Source organism: Phyllopteryx taeniolatus, unplaced genomic scaffold (assembly GCF_024500385.1).
Source record: "Phyllopteryx taeniolatus isolate TA_2022b unplaced genomic scaffold, UOR_Ptae_1.2 contig_27, whole genome shotgun sequence".
In the NCBI taxonomy this organism is placed as follows: domain Eukaryota; kingdom Metazoa; phylum Chordata; class Actinopteri; order Syngnathiformes; family Syngnathidae; genus Phyllopteryx; species Phyllopteryx taeniolatus.
The window spans coordinates 119,954-137,319 of NW_026903195.1; the positions used below are offsets into that span (position 1 = coordinate 119,954).

The 17,366-nt window shown below is 44.6% G+C and overlaps 1 protein-coding gene across 5 annotated transcripts in view; it reads left to right on the forward strand.

Moving 5' to 3' along the window:
* Positions 1 to 17,366, forward strand: part of snx21 (sorting nexin family member 21) — a 40,064-nt gene that overhangs the window by 10,062 nt on the left and 12,636 nt on the right. For all 5 annotated transcript variants that reach the window (XM_061765168.1, XM_061765167.1, XM_061765171.1 and 2 more), the window contains 4 exons: positions 8,629 to 8,901; positions 8,992 to 9,119; positions 9,193 to 9,334; positions 9,417 to 9,582. In XM_061765168.1, the coding sequence (XP_061621152.1) occupies positions 8,637 to 8,901; positions 8,992 to 9,119; positions 9,193 to 9,334; positions 9,417 to 9,582 (701 nt within the window). In that variant the 5' untranslated portion in view covers positions 8,629 to 8,636. The remainder of the gene's footprint in view (positions 1 to 8,628; positions 8,902 to 8,991; positions 9,120 to 9,192; positions 9,335 to 9,416; positions 9,583 to 17,366) is intronic.

Sequence of the window (17,366 nt, forward strand, 5' to 3'; positions counted from 1 at the left end):
TTCAGCCTTGCCGCTTACATGCAGTGATTTCTCCAGATTCTCTGAACCTTTTGATGATGATATGGACCGTGATGATGCAATCCCTAAATTCCTTGCAATTGTACGTTGAGGGACCTTGTGTTAAACATAAATAAAAACAGAATACTATGATTTGCAAATCATGTTCGACCTATATTTAATTGAATACTCTACAAAGACAAGATATTTAATGTTCAAACTGATAATCTTTATTGTTTTTAGAAAATAATCATTAACTTAGAATTTTATGGCTGCAACATGTTCCAAAAAAGCTGGGACAGGGTCATGTTTACCACTGTGTTATATCACCTTTTCTTTTAACAACATTCAATAAACGTTTGTGAACTGAGGACACAAATTGTTGAAGCTTTGTAGGTGGGATTCTTTCCCATTCTTGCTCGATGTACAGCTTCAGCTGTTCAACAGTCCGGGGTCTCCGTTGTCGTATTTTACGCTTCATAATGTGCCACACATTTTCAATGGGAGACAGGTGGTGGACTGCAGGCAGGCCAGTCTAGTACCCACACTCTTTTACGACAAAGCCACGGTGTTGTAACACGTGGAAACTGTGGTTTGGCATTGTCTTGCTGAAATAAGCAGGGACGTCCATGAAAAAGACGTTGCTTGGATGGCAGCATATGTTTCTCCAAAACCTGTATGTACCTTTCAGCATTAATGGTGCCTTCACAGATGTGTAAGTTACCCATGCCATTGGCACTAACACAGCCCCATACCATCACAGATGCTGGCTTTTGAAGTTTGCGTCCATAACAGTCGGGAGGGTTATTTTCCTCTTTGGCCTGGAGGACAAAACGTCCACAATTTCCCAAAACAATTTCAAATGTGGACTCGTCGGACCACAGAACACTTTTCCACTTTGCATCAGTCCATCTTTGATGAGCTCGGGCCCAGAGAAGCCGGCAGCGTTTCTGGGTGTTGTTGATAAATGGCTTTTGCTTTGCATAGTAGAGTTTCAAGTTGCACTTCCAGATGTAGCGCAGTACTGCATTTACTGACATTGGTTTTCTGAGGTGTTCCTGAGCTCATGTGGTGATATCCTTTACACATTGATGTTGGTTTTTGATGCAGTGAGGGATCGAAGGTCACTGGCATTCAATGTTGGTTTTCAGCCTTGCCGCTTACATGCAGTGATTTCTCCAGATTCTCTGAACCTTTTGATGATGATATGGACCGTGATGATGCAATCCCTAAATTCCTTGCAATTGTACGTTGAGGGACCTTGTGTTAAACATAAATAAAAACAGAATACTATGATTTGCAAATCATGTTCGACCTATATTTAATTGAATACTCTACAAAGACAAGATATTTAATGTTCAAACTGATAATCTTTATTGTTTTTAGAAAATAATCATTAACTTAGAATTTTATGGCTGCAACATGTTCCAAAAAAGCTGGGACAGGGTCATGTTTACCACTGTGTTATATCACCTTTTCTTTTAACAACATTCAATAAACGTTTGTGAACTGAGGACACAAATTGTTGAAGCTTTGTAGGTGGGATTCTTTCCCATTCTTGCTCGATGTACAGCTTCAGCTGTTCAACAGTCCGGGGTCTCCGTTGTCGTATTTTACGCTTCATAATGTGCCACACATTTTCAATGGGAGACAGGTGGTGGACTGCAGGCAGGCCAGTCTAGTACCCACACTCTTTTACGACAAAGCCACGGTGTTGTAACACGTGGAAACTGTGGTTTGGCATTGTCTTGCTGAAATAAGCAGGGACGTCCATGAAAAAGACGTTGCTTGGATGGCAGCATATATTTCTCCCAAACCTGTATGTACCTTTCAGCATTAATGGTGCCTTCACAGATGTGTAAGTTACCCATGCCATTGGCACTAACACAGCCCCATACCATCACAGATGCTGGCTTTTGAAGTTTGCGTCCATAACAGTCGGGAGGGTTATTTTCCTCTTTGGCCTGGAGGACAAAACGTCCACAATTTCCCAAAACAATTTCAAATGTGGACTCGTCGGACCACAGAACACTTTTCCACTTTGCATCAGTCCATCTTTGATGAGCTCGGGCCCAGAGAAGCCGGCAGCGTTTCTGGGTGTTGTTGATAAATGGCTTTTGCTTTGCATAGTAGAGTTTCAAGTTGCACTTCCAGATGTAGCGCAGTACTGCATTTACTGACATTGGTTTTCTGAGGTGTTCCTGAGCTCATGTGGTGATATCCTTTACACATTGATGTTGGTTTTTGATGCAGTGAGGGATCGAAGGTCACTGGCATTCAATGTTGGTTTTCAGCCTTGCCGCTTACATGCAGTGATTTCTCCAGATTCTCTGAACCTTTTGATGATGATATGGACCGTGATGATGCAATCCCTAAATTCCTTGCAATTGTACGTTGAGGGACCTTGTGTTAAACATAAATAAAAACAGAATACTATGATTTGCAAATCATGTTCGACCTATATTTAATTGAATACTCTACAAAGACAAGATATTTAATGTTCAGACTGATAAACTTTATTGTTTTTAGCAAATAATCATTAACTTAGAATTTTATGGCTGCAACACGTTCCAAAAAAGCTGGGTCAGGGTCATGTTTACCACTGTGTTATAGCACCTTTTCTTTTAACAACATTCAATCAACGTTTAGGAATTGAATTCTTTCCCATTCTTGCTTGATGTACAGCTTCGGCTTTTGAACTTTGCATCCATAACAGTCCGGATGGTTCTTTTCCTCTTTGGCCAGGAGGACACGACGTCCACGATTTCCAAAAATAATTTGAAATGTGGACTCATCGGAAGACAGAACACTTTTCCACTTTGCATCACTCCATCTTAGATGAGCTCGGGCCCAGAGAAGCCGGCAGCGTTACTGGGTGTTGTTGGTAAATGGCTTTTGCTTTGCATAGTTGAGTTTCAAGTTTCACTTACGGATGTAGCGCAAAACTGTATATACTGACATTGGTTTTCTGAAGTGTTCCTGAGCCCATGTGGTGATATCCCTTACACATTGATGTCGGGTTTTTGATGCAGTGCCGCCTGAGGGATCGAAGGTCACTGGCTTTCAATGTTGGTTTTCGGCCTTGGCGCTTGCATGCAGTGATTTCTCCAGATTCTCGGAACCTTTTGAAGATATTATGGACCGTAGATTATAAAATCCCTAAATTCCTTGCAATTGTACGTTGAGGAACATTGTCCTTCAACTGTTCGACTATTTTCTCATGCACTTGTTCACAAAGAGGTGAACCTCGCCCCATCTTTGCTTGTGAATGACTGAGCAATTCAGGGATGCTTCTTTTATACCTGTTCCCAATTTGCCTGTTCACCTGTGGGATGTTCCAAACAGGTGTTTGATGAGCATTCCTCAACTTTCTCAGTCTTTTTTGCCACCTGTCCCATCTTTTTTTTGGAACGTGTTGGAGCCATAAAATTCTAAGTTAAGGATTATTTGCTAAAAACAATAAAGTTTATGTTTGAACATTAAATATATTGTCTTTGTAGTGTATTCAATTAAATATAGGTAGAACATGATTTACAAATCATTGTATTCTGTTTTAATTTATGTTTAACACAACGTCCCAATTTCATTGGAATTAGGGTTGTAGGATTTTTTTTTTTTTAAATGTGCAAGAAAATCTCTAAGGAGCTAAAAAAACGTTTTTGTTACTGTCAACGTAGGTTGTTGGTCAATGCTGGTTGACATACAACTATGTCAGTCAGACCTGGTTTTACAGGTGTCACCAGCTACCAGCATGCTGCTGTTGCCCTACAGGTAGCTGGTGACACTAGGAAAATCAGCATGCTGGTGCCATGCTGGTTGCTGGTGACACCAGCAAGACCATCATGCTGGTTCCAGCAAGACCACCTGATTTTCACCAGCAAGACCAGCACCAAAACACAACAAAAACATCCTATGCTGGTTTTTGCTGGTTTTCACCTTGCTGGTCTATGCTGGATTTTTTTTAGCAGGGATTTTTTTCTTATATGATTTTATGTTCCATCCAGTTTTCAATTCCGCTGTTGACATCATGCTTGATCGAAACGCAGCATTATTTCATACAAACTTCTTGTGTAAACTCCAAACTGTTTTTGAGCACAGGAAGTCGACTGGAATTGACCATTTCTTGCCAAACGAGTGGAGGACGCTAGCCTGTGTCTCTGGTGAACTAAATTAATCTTCAGTCAAAGTAGATTAATCTTCCGTCTTCCTATTCAGAGGTTGTTCAGCATGGCAGCTGGGATTCTCCATGATAGACTGGTTAGCGTTGACGTTAACTGTTGGTAAGATTCTCAAATGGCTCCCTGTTGGTTGCCACTGTTAGCGAAGCTGGTGAAGACAGAGAGAGAGAAAAAAGAGACATAAAACCCCTGCTGAAGAAGGAAAAAGGCTTGTGAAAGAAAAAGTATCGTGTAGTAGCTGCTTTTTTTCGGGTCTATGCAAGAGGCGCTGCATGGTTCCGTCTCCGGAAATCACGCAGTCTCTTTCCGCCATCTTTAACCGGGACTCCCCGGCCATCTCACCTTCATGTTTTGCATTCATGAATGCAATATAAGTGCACTTGTATTGAGGCAACTTTGTTTGGCTCCAATAAATTAATCATAACTCTTTGAATTCTTTACCAATTTTGACACGGATCAGTTTGTTAAAAACATGAGACATGCAGTTATGATACAAGACACGTGGGTAATTTTATCATCTCGGCTTTCATAACATTAATTAGCAACATGACAAGATTTTCCAAAAATGTCCGTCTGTCAAAATGCAAAGTGTGGTTGGACTGGCCACTTAAAACTGAGTCCAATGCAGCAATAATTTGGGAAATTGCATTTCCGGAGAAATAGAGAAAATTGTGTGTGTGTGTGGAGGGGGGAGGTGGGCGGCCTTGTAGGGGAATGCTTTTGCCTCCTGAAAATTTGGTCAAAAAAACACCTTCAAATTAGAGGAAAACATAATAACTTAATTATTTCTCAACATATCTTTCCGTCCTCGAGACTGCGACTAAAATGGTCACATATCCAACCCTTTTTTCAGTGTGCATGAATAAAAATTTCATCGGGTCTTGCACGAGTCCCCGTTTTAAGGCTTCCTCTAACACGGTGTGAGTGTCACTATATAAGACGTGGTGGTTGAAAGTCAACGTCTTTTTCATTGCTTTAGTCAACCTCCTCCACCTTGTTATTATGAAAGGCCCCGGCGAACCTCGCATGGCGGAGGGGTCGTGAGTTGGTGAGGAGGTCCCGCCGACAAGGGCGCAGATAGCACTGGTACCCACTAAATTCATCCATCCATTGATCCATTTTCCGTACCACTTATCCTCACTGGTGTGCTGGAGCCTATACCGGCTATCTTCGGGCGAGAGGTGGCGTGCACCCTGAACTGGTCGGCAGGCAATCGCAGGGCACATATAAACAAACAACCATTTGCACTCACATTCATACCTACGGGGAATTTAGAGTCTTCAATTAACCTAAGCATGCATGTTTTTAGGATGTGGGAGGAAACCGGAGTACCCGGAGAAAACCCCTACAGGCACGGGGAGAAACTCCACACAGAAGAGGCCGGATTTTAACCCAGGTCCTCAGAACTGTGAGGTAGATGTGCTAACCAGTCGACCACCGTGTCGCCCCCTCAATTCATAATGACATCAGACTGTCCCAGGGCCGGCCCGCCCACAGGGCAGGGCTAGCAAACTCTACGGGCACTGCGACCTCAAGGGTACGCAAAAAAATCCCGATCCAGAGGTTGTTCTCAGGCCAGCCGGGAAGCGTAGTCGCTACAGCGTGTCCTGGGTCTAGTCTGGGGTCTCCTTCCTGTGGGACATGCCCGTAACACCTCCCCAGGGAGGCATCCTAATCAGATGTGCGAGCCACCTCATCTGGTTCATCTCAATGTGGAGGAGCAGCGGCTCTATTCTGAGTCCGTCTCAGATGTCCAAGCTTCACAACCTATCTCTAAAGGAGAGCCCGGACACCCTGCAGAGGAAACTAATTTCGGCTGCTTGGATCCGGGATCTTGATCCACAGCTCGTGACCATAGGTGAGGGTAGGAACGTAGATCGTAGATAAATTGAAAACTTCGCCTTTCGGTTTAGCTCCTTCTTCAGCACATTGGACCGATACAAAGTCTGCATCCCTGCAGAAGCTGTACCGATCTGCCTGTCGATCTCCCGCCTCATTCTTCCTTCACTCGTGAACAAGACCCCGAGATACTTGAACTCCCCCATTTGGGGGAGGATCTCATCCCCGACCTGAAGAGGGCATGCCACCCTTTTCCAACTGAGGACCATGGTCTCAGATTTGGAGGTGCTGATCTTCACCTCAACTGCTTCATACTCTTCTGCGAACCGCTCCAGTGAGAGTTGGAGATCACGGCTTGATGAAGCCAACCGAACCACATTATCTGCCAAAAGCAGAGATGCTATACTGAGGCCATCAAACCGGACCCCCTCTACGCCTCAGCTGCGCCTAGAAATTCTGTCCATAAAAGTTATGAACAGAATCTGTGACAAATCGCACCCTTGGCCCTTCACCTCAACCATAAACAAATCCGACTTACTGCCAGCAATGCAGACCAAACTCTGACACTTGTCTTACCGGGACCGAACAGCCCGTATCAGGGGGTTCACTGCCCCATACTCCTGAAGCACCCCCCACAGGACTCCCCGAGGGACACGGTCGAACGCCTTTTCCAAGTCCACAAAACACATGTAGACTGGTTGGGCGAACTCCCATGCACCCTCGAGGACCCTGCTGAGGGTGTAGAGCTGGTCCACTATTCCACGGCGAGGACAAAAACTACACTGCTCCTCCTGAATCTGAGATTCGACTTTCTCTCCAGCACCCCTGACTAGACTTTACCAGGTAGGCTGAGGAGTGTGATTCCCCTCTAGTTAGAACACACCCTCCAGTCCCCCTTCTTAAAAAGGGGGACCACCCCAGTCTGCCAATCCAGAGGCTCTGTCCTCGATGTCCACGCGATGTTGCAGAGGCGTGTCAACCAGGACAGCCCAACAACAACAGAACCTTTCGGAACTCCAGGCGAATCTCATCCACCCCCAGGGCCTTGCCATTGAGGAGCTTTTTAACCACCTCGGTGACCTCAACCCCAGCGATAGCAGAGCCAAACTCAAGAGACCCCAGACTCTGCTTCCTCATGGGAAGGTGTGTCGGTGGAATTGAGGAAGTCTTTGAAGTATTCTCTCCACTGACTCACAACGTCCCGAGTCAAGGGCAGCAACTCCCTATCTGCACTATACACAGTGTTGATGGTGCACTGCTTCCCCCTCCTCAGACGCCGGATGGTGGACCAGAATTTCCCCGAAGCCGTCCGGAAGTCGTTCTCCATGACCTCACCGAACTCCTCCTCCCATGAGTTTTTGCCTCAGCGACCACCAAAGCTGCATTCCGCTTGGCAAGCCAGTACCCATCAGCTGCCCCAGGAGTTCCACAGGCCAAAAAGGCCTGCTCGGACTCTTTCTTCAGCTTGATGGCATGCCTCACTGCTGGTGTCCACCAATGGGTTCGGGTGCTGCCGCCATGACAGGCACCGACCACCTTACGGCCTGAGCTCCGGTCGGCTGCCTCAGCAATGGAGGCGCGGAACGTGGTCCACTCGGACTCAATGTTCCCCTCTTCCCCCGGGACGTGGATGAAGTTCTGCCGGAGGTGGGAGTTGAAACTCATTCTTACAGGGGTTTCTCCCAGACGTTCCCAGCAGACCCTCACAATACATTTGGGCCTCCCATGTCGGACTGGCATCTTTCCCCCATAATCTGAGCCAACTCACCACCAGGTGGTGATCAGTTGACAGCGCCGCCCTTCTATTCACCCGAGTGTCCAAGACATGCGGCCGCAATTCTGATGACATGACCACAAAGTCGATCATCGAACTGCGATCTGCATTTGTTTGAACAGTGTGACCAAAAAAAAAATAGCATCTTACAGACTCCACTGACTTGTGTGTCGTATTCCTCTTTGCGTTAACACCGCAGCCAGCCATGTGAGCTCTCTCTGCGGCGCAGAACACTATGCTAGATATGCTACTATAATAGATGAACTCTTGCCATCATGGCAGCCATGTGGAAATGTTGCCTCATTCAACATGGCCACCCAGTAGGCACGTGTTTTAGTTGGATATAGTCATATTGGATATCTATGACCTTGAAACGCGTGTCTCTCAGTCTCTGCCTATACCTGTATTGCGCCACGGCACCAGTAAACAACAGCGGCCAATTCTAGAACTAACAACTAACTAACATAGGTGAATTTGACACTATTTTTGGGCACTATTTTCTGTTCGTTACATCCGGGAGCTGTTAAATTGGGTTCTGTTAAATCGAGGTTCCACTGTATGTACTTTGAGATGGGATGGACAGAGAAAGACAACAAACAGCAATTTCAAAGTACATCAACAGCAACAACAACCGCTACCTTGTAATTCCGGAGGGGGCAGACAGAGAGACAAAAAAAAAAAAAACATAACAAAAGACAATAATAATAACACCTTCTAGTATTCAGTTTTAAACAGGAGGGACAGAGAGAGGAGAGACAACAAAAAGCAGTAACAAAAGACAACAATAAAAAACAAATACAACAGTATCAGTGACATCAGAAACTTTGGAATGTTTTCCAGGTGGCACTATGGCGTCACAGCTGCTGGATCGCTTGAAGCGCTCACTCTTCAAAGATGGCCAGGGGGCGAGGCCTAAGCGGCTGGGGCAGAAGGAGGATGGCTGCGAGGCGGAACTAGAAGAGGAAGATGAGTGCGTGGCAGAGCGAGTGGGCGGCACGCTGTCCTTTGATGGCAGCACAGCGGCACAGGATCGAGTGGAAGGGGAGGGGTCGGGTTTGGACAGCGACTCTGACTTCCTGGGCGAGTCACTGGAGGATGTCCTTAGCAGCACAGGTGAGGCGGCATGACAAGAAACCACTGCAGAAGCAAAACCTTTTTCTTTCTCTTCTTCCTTTTATCTTTTTCTTCCTTTTGTCTCCACAGACGCCAGTCCTGTTAGCCCTGCCTCTTTTGACTTGGGTGGGACTGGGGCAAGAATTGGCCACACGAGCACTTTGTCATTTGAGGTGACAGATGCCAGCGTGGTTCAGAACGCTTCCTCAAAGTATGTGGTAAGTTGGGAGTGGAAAGGTTATGCAGGCTCATGGAGCCGACGCTTGATAGCAGCGTCTACGCTCCTGCCAGCTGTACACCATTGACGTCATCCAGGCGGGTGGCAGTGACAAGACACCGGCCGTCATCACTCGCCGTTACTCAGACTTCCAGCGGCTGCACGCCACTCTGCGGCATCACCACAGAGACCAGATGGAGCCTGTGTGTTTCCCAAGTGAGCGCAACTCCGCCAGGGTTGTCTTTGCAGGCAGCGCTTTCTAGTTAGGCGTGTGACCGCTTCCTGTTTCCCTCTGCAGGGAAGAAGCTGCGCAGGAACTTCACGGCCGAGACCATTGCTAAGCGGAGCCGTGCCTTTGAGCAGTACCTGACGCATCTGTGCTCCCTCCCAGGCCTGTGGGGGACATCATTTGTGCGTCACTTCTTCTACCTGCCAGACCTCCAGACTGGACAGCTGCTTTTGAGGTCAGTGCTCACTTCCTCTCCTCATGACAGAAAAGTTAGAAATAGTAAACTTATACGGTCTGCTAATGTTAGATCAGCCTCTGCACTGCAGGTCTGGACCCTACTTTATTAAAATCCACCTTTTCTTTGCGACTGCCACCTGTTTCCGCGCTGACAGATCCACATGTGATAGAGCACTTTTTTTTATTTTTATTTTTTTATTTTTTACTCTGGATTGTTTGTGTTCATTTCTATTGTGCATGATGTGGGGGTCATCAATCATTTAATTAATTATAATCAGTGTTGTGCAAATTACTTTTAAAAAGTAATTAGTTGTTGTTACTAATTACTTTCCCAAAAAAGGTACAGTGATGCCTCGGTTTACGAATGATCCGGGTAACGAAGAATTCGGGTTACGTCCCAAATTTTTGTTGAAAAATGACCTCTACATACAATGACATATTATTTTCAGTTTGCAAACTGTTTTGGTATGGACCAACGGAAGTATCCATGTTGTGCTTCTACTTGCACTGTGTGACAATCATTGACTATGTGCATAACACTTTGATGTAAACTAGTTGTTTGCTCTGCGCCGCGGCGAAGGTGGAAATCTGTTACACGGTGCAGGCGGATGTCCCAACTCCACCTCCTCTATCGTCCAATCACAAATCTAATAGCGTCTGTGATTGTCGTGGTTTTCATAAAAAAATATTAATTACAGTATGCATGTTATTTATTGAATTGTAGTGTCTCTTTAATTAAGACAACGAAAGGGTAATGTCGAAGCAATCACGTCAAAATTGATTTCTATGTGTTCGCAAGGTGGAAGTTCCTCCTACACAAATTCAGCCAATCACAGAAACGACCAGCAGTTGCCGCGATTATGAATGAAGACGCAACTAGGTGCATTATCGGTGTGCGGAACTTTTCTAAACAATTAAACAAAGGGCTAAACAATTAGAATGCCTCTGAAGAAAAGGGAAACTGCTAAAGAATGTATTAGGAAGCAGTTGATGAATTTTTACTCGAAAAATAGAATTAGCTAATCTACTGTTCCGAAAAGTAAAACAGAAGGGGCACTTGACGCAACCAACTTTAAATGCTATTACTTAGCCAAATACAGTACCTCATTAATGGTTCCATCCAAATGTTGAATAACAATCTTGGCTGTTACTAGAACTGAAAGACTGAAATAACACCAAACTTTCAGACCTCCCATTTATCAGCACAAGTCTCAAATGCCACAATTGTTTTAAGAATCCGATTATTGCAGCCACTTTATCAGCGTAGTGGAAAAGTGTAGAAACCACACAATCTCAGTCAACACCATGTCATTCCTCCCCAATCAGGCACAATCTGAGATTTTTTGAGATTAAGAAAATACCCGTTTACTGTAGCACATGGGAACAAAGTGGAATTGACCGCCTACATCACTTATTAAAAAATAATGCATTAATGGCATGTGAAAGCTTATTCCAAGCATTTCAAATTAGAGGTGGTAACTATAAAGAACAGCAATCCTAAAAACATTCCCAACATACTTGAATGTTTTAGAACTACCTGTTTTTCAGAAAATAGTGGAACTACTCCCACAAAACAAAAAACTATTTTCAAAAGTATACAAATTGATCTCAAGTACTAATTCAATACACTTACCAATCGCAAAATGGGAAAAAGACCTCTCAGTGTCTGCTGACTGAATACTGGGCGCAAATCTGCAGAAATACATTCTCAATGACAAAAAAAAACAGTAATTTACAGCTAATCCAGTTTAAAGTACTCCATATCTCACACATTACGCAATACACAGTAGGTTGCATAAAATGGGCTATTCAAAATCAAACATGCACTCATTGTACTGAAAACACTCCAGATACTTACTTTCACGCTCTTTGGTATTGTACACATGTACAGCGCTTCTGGTCACTAGTTCCACAGAAACTCTCCTGTTATAAACTGTAGGATTCCAATTTCTCCTTATATTTGTCTAGTGGGTGACTTCCAAATAAACATCTCAACCAATACTTAAAATTTTAAGCAATCGCTAAATAAAGCAATATTGTGAAACTTGAAAGGTAAAGAAACTATCAACATGAACCAATGGCAAAACTTGTCATAGAGTATATAACACTAGAAAATATCTCTGCTGAACGTAATAACAACATTGATAACTTTAAGAAAACTGGTCACCTTTCATTAAAATGGTGACCCTTGAAGCTTGATTCTTGTCTGTCTGGGAAAGAATGTCATACAGAAATGTAATGCAATGTGTTGTGAAATGTAAATGGTAATGTAATGTGACCAAATCATATCTTCTTGTCTTAGACTCCTGTGGATGCCATAGGGTCACTTGCATGTACTTGAACCCCTATCCTTCTGGCTCCGGATCTGCTGTGTGGGCCTCTGGGGATGTTGGGCCTGTTTTCCCTGCCTCCCCTTGGGTTGGGTTTTGTCCATGTTGCCTTCCTGGGGGAGGGGGTCGGTCCTGGATCTGTTCTCGGTCCCTGGGTGCCGGGCAGGTGCCCGCTGGTCCCACTCCGGTGGCCTCGTCCTGGTCTCCGGGTGGGGGGCTGGGGGCCGTGCTGTTGCACCCCGGGCCTATGTCCTCCTTTTCCCTCTACCCGGGTCGTTCTGCTGTGGTCGTCGCCCCTCTCTCGCTCAGGCTGTGTGGGGTCCCCGCCTGGCTTTGGGGCCTATGGTAGGGTGTCAGCGCCTTCCTCCCGCCTTGGACAGGCCCATCTCCTGTGCCCTGTTATGATTGCTGTGTGGTGGTCGTTGGTGGCTGGGGGAAATAGCTGTGGGGTAGGGAGGGGGTGGGAGGAGTAGCTGTGAGGTAGGGAGGGGCTGCCCCCCTTTTCTCTGGGGTCTTTCAGCCAGTCGGGCCAGGCCCGCAGGAGTCTAGCCCCTTACGTCACACAGTCTCCACATTTTTATTGCTCACACTGCATATATTTGGCATATTGGGCACATTCACATCTCATTCAGGGTCCCCTGGGGGGCTGGCACGAGGCATGATGAGGTGGGTGCTGGGCCGGGTCCTGGCACATCTGTGCTGGTCTCCGGTCCGGTCGCCCCCCTTCTATGCCCGGCCGGTCGTTCAGTTTTAATGCATCATACACCCGTCAGTTGGGGGAGAGCATATTTCAAACTCGCCTGTTGCACAGCAAAACTGTTCCAGCACAAAAGGCATACAGATCCATCCTTCTGCATCCTTCTGCATTGCCATGCAGCTGAACAGGACAGGCAAATGAATAAAAAAGAAGGAAGCACATAGATGAGCGGAAAACTCTGTGCTGTGCTTCTTCTCACTTTGTGTAACCTTCATTGACTGTGCGTCACACAATGCAAAAGGTAGTCAATGTATCTTTGTTTTTGTTTATGCTCTTTAATAGGCTGACCAAAAAATGAGAAAGCGCTTGAATGTGACTTCCCACTTTTAAGATTTTTTTCTGAACAAAAAAAAAGACAAGTTTCCCCACGTCGGTTTGTTGTGCCAAAATCAACCAATGAATTAGAAAAGAAACAAATAAAGGAAAAAACACCTGAATCAGTATTTTCCCGTGTTATGAAAGAAAACTCTTCTTCAATGCAGGACCTGTAGTCCTCCTCCCCTTTCCCCCCATAGTTAATGAGCAATAAATATTAATCATGTTTATTTAGTGTTTTATTTCTTTATAATAGTGTGTTTTCACTTATTTCTATATTGTACAATATTTATTTTTAACCACACACTGATAACTTAATTTTGAGGCTGGAACGGATTACTTGCATTTCCATTCATTTCAATGAGAAACATTACCTCGGTTTAAGAACGTTGCGAGTTACAAAGAGGGTCATGGAACGAATTAAGTTGGTAACTCGAGGTTCCATTCTAATTGAAGTATTTACTGAATTACTCATTCATGAATGTAAACAGTTACTACGGAAAGTAACTATTGCATTACTTAAAAAACAAAACACATTTTGTGGATAGATGGGTACTTTATTTAACTTAATATTTATTGGACTTTAAACCTCAACTGATAGACACGCTCTAGGCCTTAATTCAATTATTTTCTTCACTACTAAAAGTTTCAACAGTTCAGCTTTGTGTTCAACAATCCCAGATTTCACAGAGTAAAGTACATTTGTGACTAGAAAAGATTTCAGAAGTTGTACGTTTTACGATGTTTTTCTTTGGTGGTGAACCATGGGCGGTTACGGTGGACGACTGGTTAGCACATCTGCCTCACAGTTCTGAGGCCTCGCCTGTGTGGCGTGGTACCTCGGTTCTTCCCACATCCCAAAAACATGCATGGTAGGTTGATTGAATATTCTAAATTGCCCTTAGGTGTGAATGTGAATGGTTGTTTGTTTATATGTGCCCTGTGATTGGCTAGCGACCAGTTCAGGGTGTACCCCGCCTCTCACCCAAAGATAGCTGGGATAGGCTCCTGCACGACCTCCCCAAATCAGGTAAAGCCCTAGTGAGGCTAATCGGTATGGAAAATAGATGGATGGTTAACCATGAGATTTTTCAAACGTGAAATAGGTGCCTTGGCTCAACAAAGGTCTTCTCATCATACGTGAATGAGCTCAGTTTATGCATAAACTTCACTCTATAAACTTCATCTTTACGTTCCATGTGTTACTAGCAGCAATGATATACAACCCCAATTCCAATGAAGTTGGGATGTTGTTAAACATAAATAAAAACAGAATACAATGATTTGCAAATCATGTTCAACCTATATTTAATTGAATACACTACAAAGACAAGATGTTTAATGTTCAAACTGATCAATTTGATTGTTTTTAGCAAATAATCATTAACTTAGAATTTTATGGCTGCAACATGTTCCAAAAGCTGGGACTGGTGGCAAAAAAGACTGAGAAAGTTGACGAATGCTCATCAAACACCTGTTTGGAACATCCCACAGGTGAACAGGCTAAATGGGAACAGGTGGGTGCCATGACTGGGTATAAAAGGAGCTTCCCTGAATTGCTCAGTCATTCACAAGCAAAGATGGGTTGAGGTTCACCTTTCTGTGCACAAGTGCGTGAGAAAATAGTCGATCAGTTTAAGGACAATGTTCCTCAACGTATAATTGCAAGGAATTTAGGGATTACATCATGTACGGTCCATAAAATCATCAAAAGATTAAGAGAATCTGGAGAAATCACTGCATGTAAGCGGCAAGGCTGAAAACCAACATTGAATGCCCGTGACCTTCGACCCCTCAGGCGGCACTGCATCAAAAACCGACATCAATGTGTAAAGGATATCACCACATGGGCTCAGGAACACTTCAGAAAACCAATGTCAGTAAATACAGTTCGGCGCTACATCCATAAGTGCTCCTCCGGGCCACAGAGGAAAAGAACCATCCGGACTGTTATGGAAGCAAAGTTCAAAAGCCAGCATCTGTGATAGTATGGGGCTGTGTTAGTGCCAATGACATGGGTAACTTACACATATGTAAAGGCTCCATTAATGCTGAAAGGTACATACAGGTTTTGGAGAAACATATGCTGCCATCCAAGCAACGTATTTTTCATGGACGCCCCATCTTATTTCAGCAAGACAATGCCAAACCACATTCTGCACATGTTACAACAGCGTGGCTTCGTAGTAAAAGAGTGCGGGTACAAGACTGACCTGCCTGCAGTCCAGACCTGTCTCCCATTGAAAATGTGTGGCTCATTATGAAGCGTAAAATACGACAACGGAGACCCCGGACTGTTGAACAGCTGAAGCTGTACATCAAGCAAGAATGGGAAAGAATTCCACCTACAAAGCTTCAACAATTAGTGTCCTCAGTTCCCAAACGTTTATTGAATATTGTTAAAAGAAAAGGTGATGTAACAAAGTGGTAAACCTCACCCTGTCACTGTTTATGGCTGCAACCCTGGAACGTGTTGAAGCCATGAAATTCTAAGTTAATGATTATTTGCTAAAAACAATAAAGTTTATCAGTTTGAACATTAAATATTTTGTCTTTGTAGTGCATTCAATATAGGTTGAACATGATTTGCAAATCGTTGTATTCTGTTTTTATTTATGTTGAACACAACGTCCCAACTTCATTGGAATAGGGGTTGTATGTTTCTAGTCAGGTCCATAGGTATTGGGACATGAATCATTTTTGGCTAAAACGCCACCACAATGGATTTGAAATGAAACGAACAAGATGTGCTGCAGGCGTTCAGCTTTAATTTGAGGGTATTTACATCCAAATCAGGTAAATGGTGTCAGAATTACTACAGTTTATTCCTCCCACTTTTTAAAGGCTGGCTTGCTACATGCAAGCATTGCGTATCCTCAGGTGAAGCAATGTGTCCGTGTTAATCAAAAAACCTCAGTCAGTCATGAACACTATAGCAATATCAGTTCTGTGGTACTTCTTGGATAAACTCGTTGCTTGAGCTGCCTGCGTTGGCGGGGGAAGGTGGGTCATCATCGCGGATGGCTATGAGTAGGACGGGATTTCGTGCAATGGAGCGGCCAAGCTGAGGAACCAGAGATCTTGCGTTGGAGAGAGAAAGACGCGCAAGTACTATCGTAAACTTACTGCTTCTCCAATGTTCTGCATCTGTTCTCTCCAAATTAGAGTGACTCTCTAACATGGACTAAAAGTGTCGATTTAATTTTATAAAAACACCTTGGTTTTATCATTATAGTGTCAAGAAAAGGTCCCTCTGACAACTACTTCTGTTTGACCCAGTTTTGTATCCGCTTTGTCCATATTTGCCTCAGACTCCCCCCTTTCCTCTAATTGGTTGCCTCCTTGTAGAAGACCCCACCCTCACCACACGTGTTGGTTATGTTGGCAACGCTGGCTCGGGAGCCATTGATAAAATATGGGACCTTTAAGATCTCTGGTGACGCGCTTCGTGCAATAAGATTGGCTGCTCCATCGCTGGAGGGCATGACACAGATGACGTCCGAGCCGCCATCTTGGCTAACTTGTTACTGTGACACTGTCGCATTATCCAAGCCGTAAAGCACATGGCGGCGGAACGTCCGAAGTCTTTACTGGTCTTTAACAGAAGATGAAGCTTGTCCATTTTGTTAGGTAGGGAGCGTACAAGACAATGCCAAACCACATTCGTGGTTACATAGGTGGATCGACGGGAACGCCAATCTGTATCCTCTCTTGCGGAGTTTCACCTGGATGCCGGCTCGCTTCCCTAGGTGGCGCCGCTTCCGCCTCCATGCGCCGAAAACCGCGGACGCCGCCCCGGTAAGTAACTCGGGGAAAAAACTGAGCGGATTTAGGAAAGTTGGTGAAAGAAAGTCCGGAGTAGCCTCCTTGATGGTTAGCAAGTCTCCCCTTGTGTAAGTGAGTCGTGTAATGTCTCCAAAGACGAACGAAAAACAAAAATAACCGCGACATGGAATCATCGGGGAAAACAAAGGGCGACGAGATATGCTTCTATATCAACGAAAAATAGTGTACGGACGTCATGGAGCTCAGCACACTGCAGCCCGCATTTGGAGTCGCTGTTTTTGAACTGTAAGCCATTCTACTCGCCGCGTGAGTTCGCATCATTCATCCTGGCTGGCGTGTACAGCCTGCCTCAAGCTAACACGAACACTGCACTGCTAACGCTCGCCGAACAAGTCAAAGACATTGAAAAAAAACACCCGGACTCACCCCTCATTATTCTCGGGGACTTTAACAAAGCTAAACTCAACCATGAACTCCCTAAATACAAGCAGCACATCGACTGTCCTATCAGGTAAAATAACATTTTAGACCACTGCTATACTACGCTAAAAAACGCATACCGTGCAGCCCTTGGCTCGTCTGATCACTGCTTAT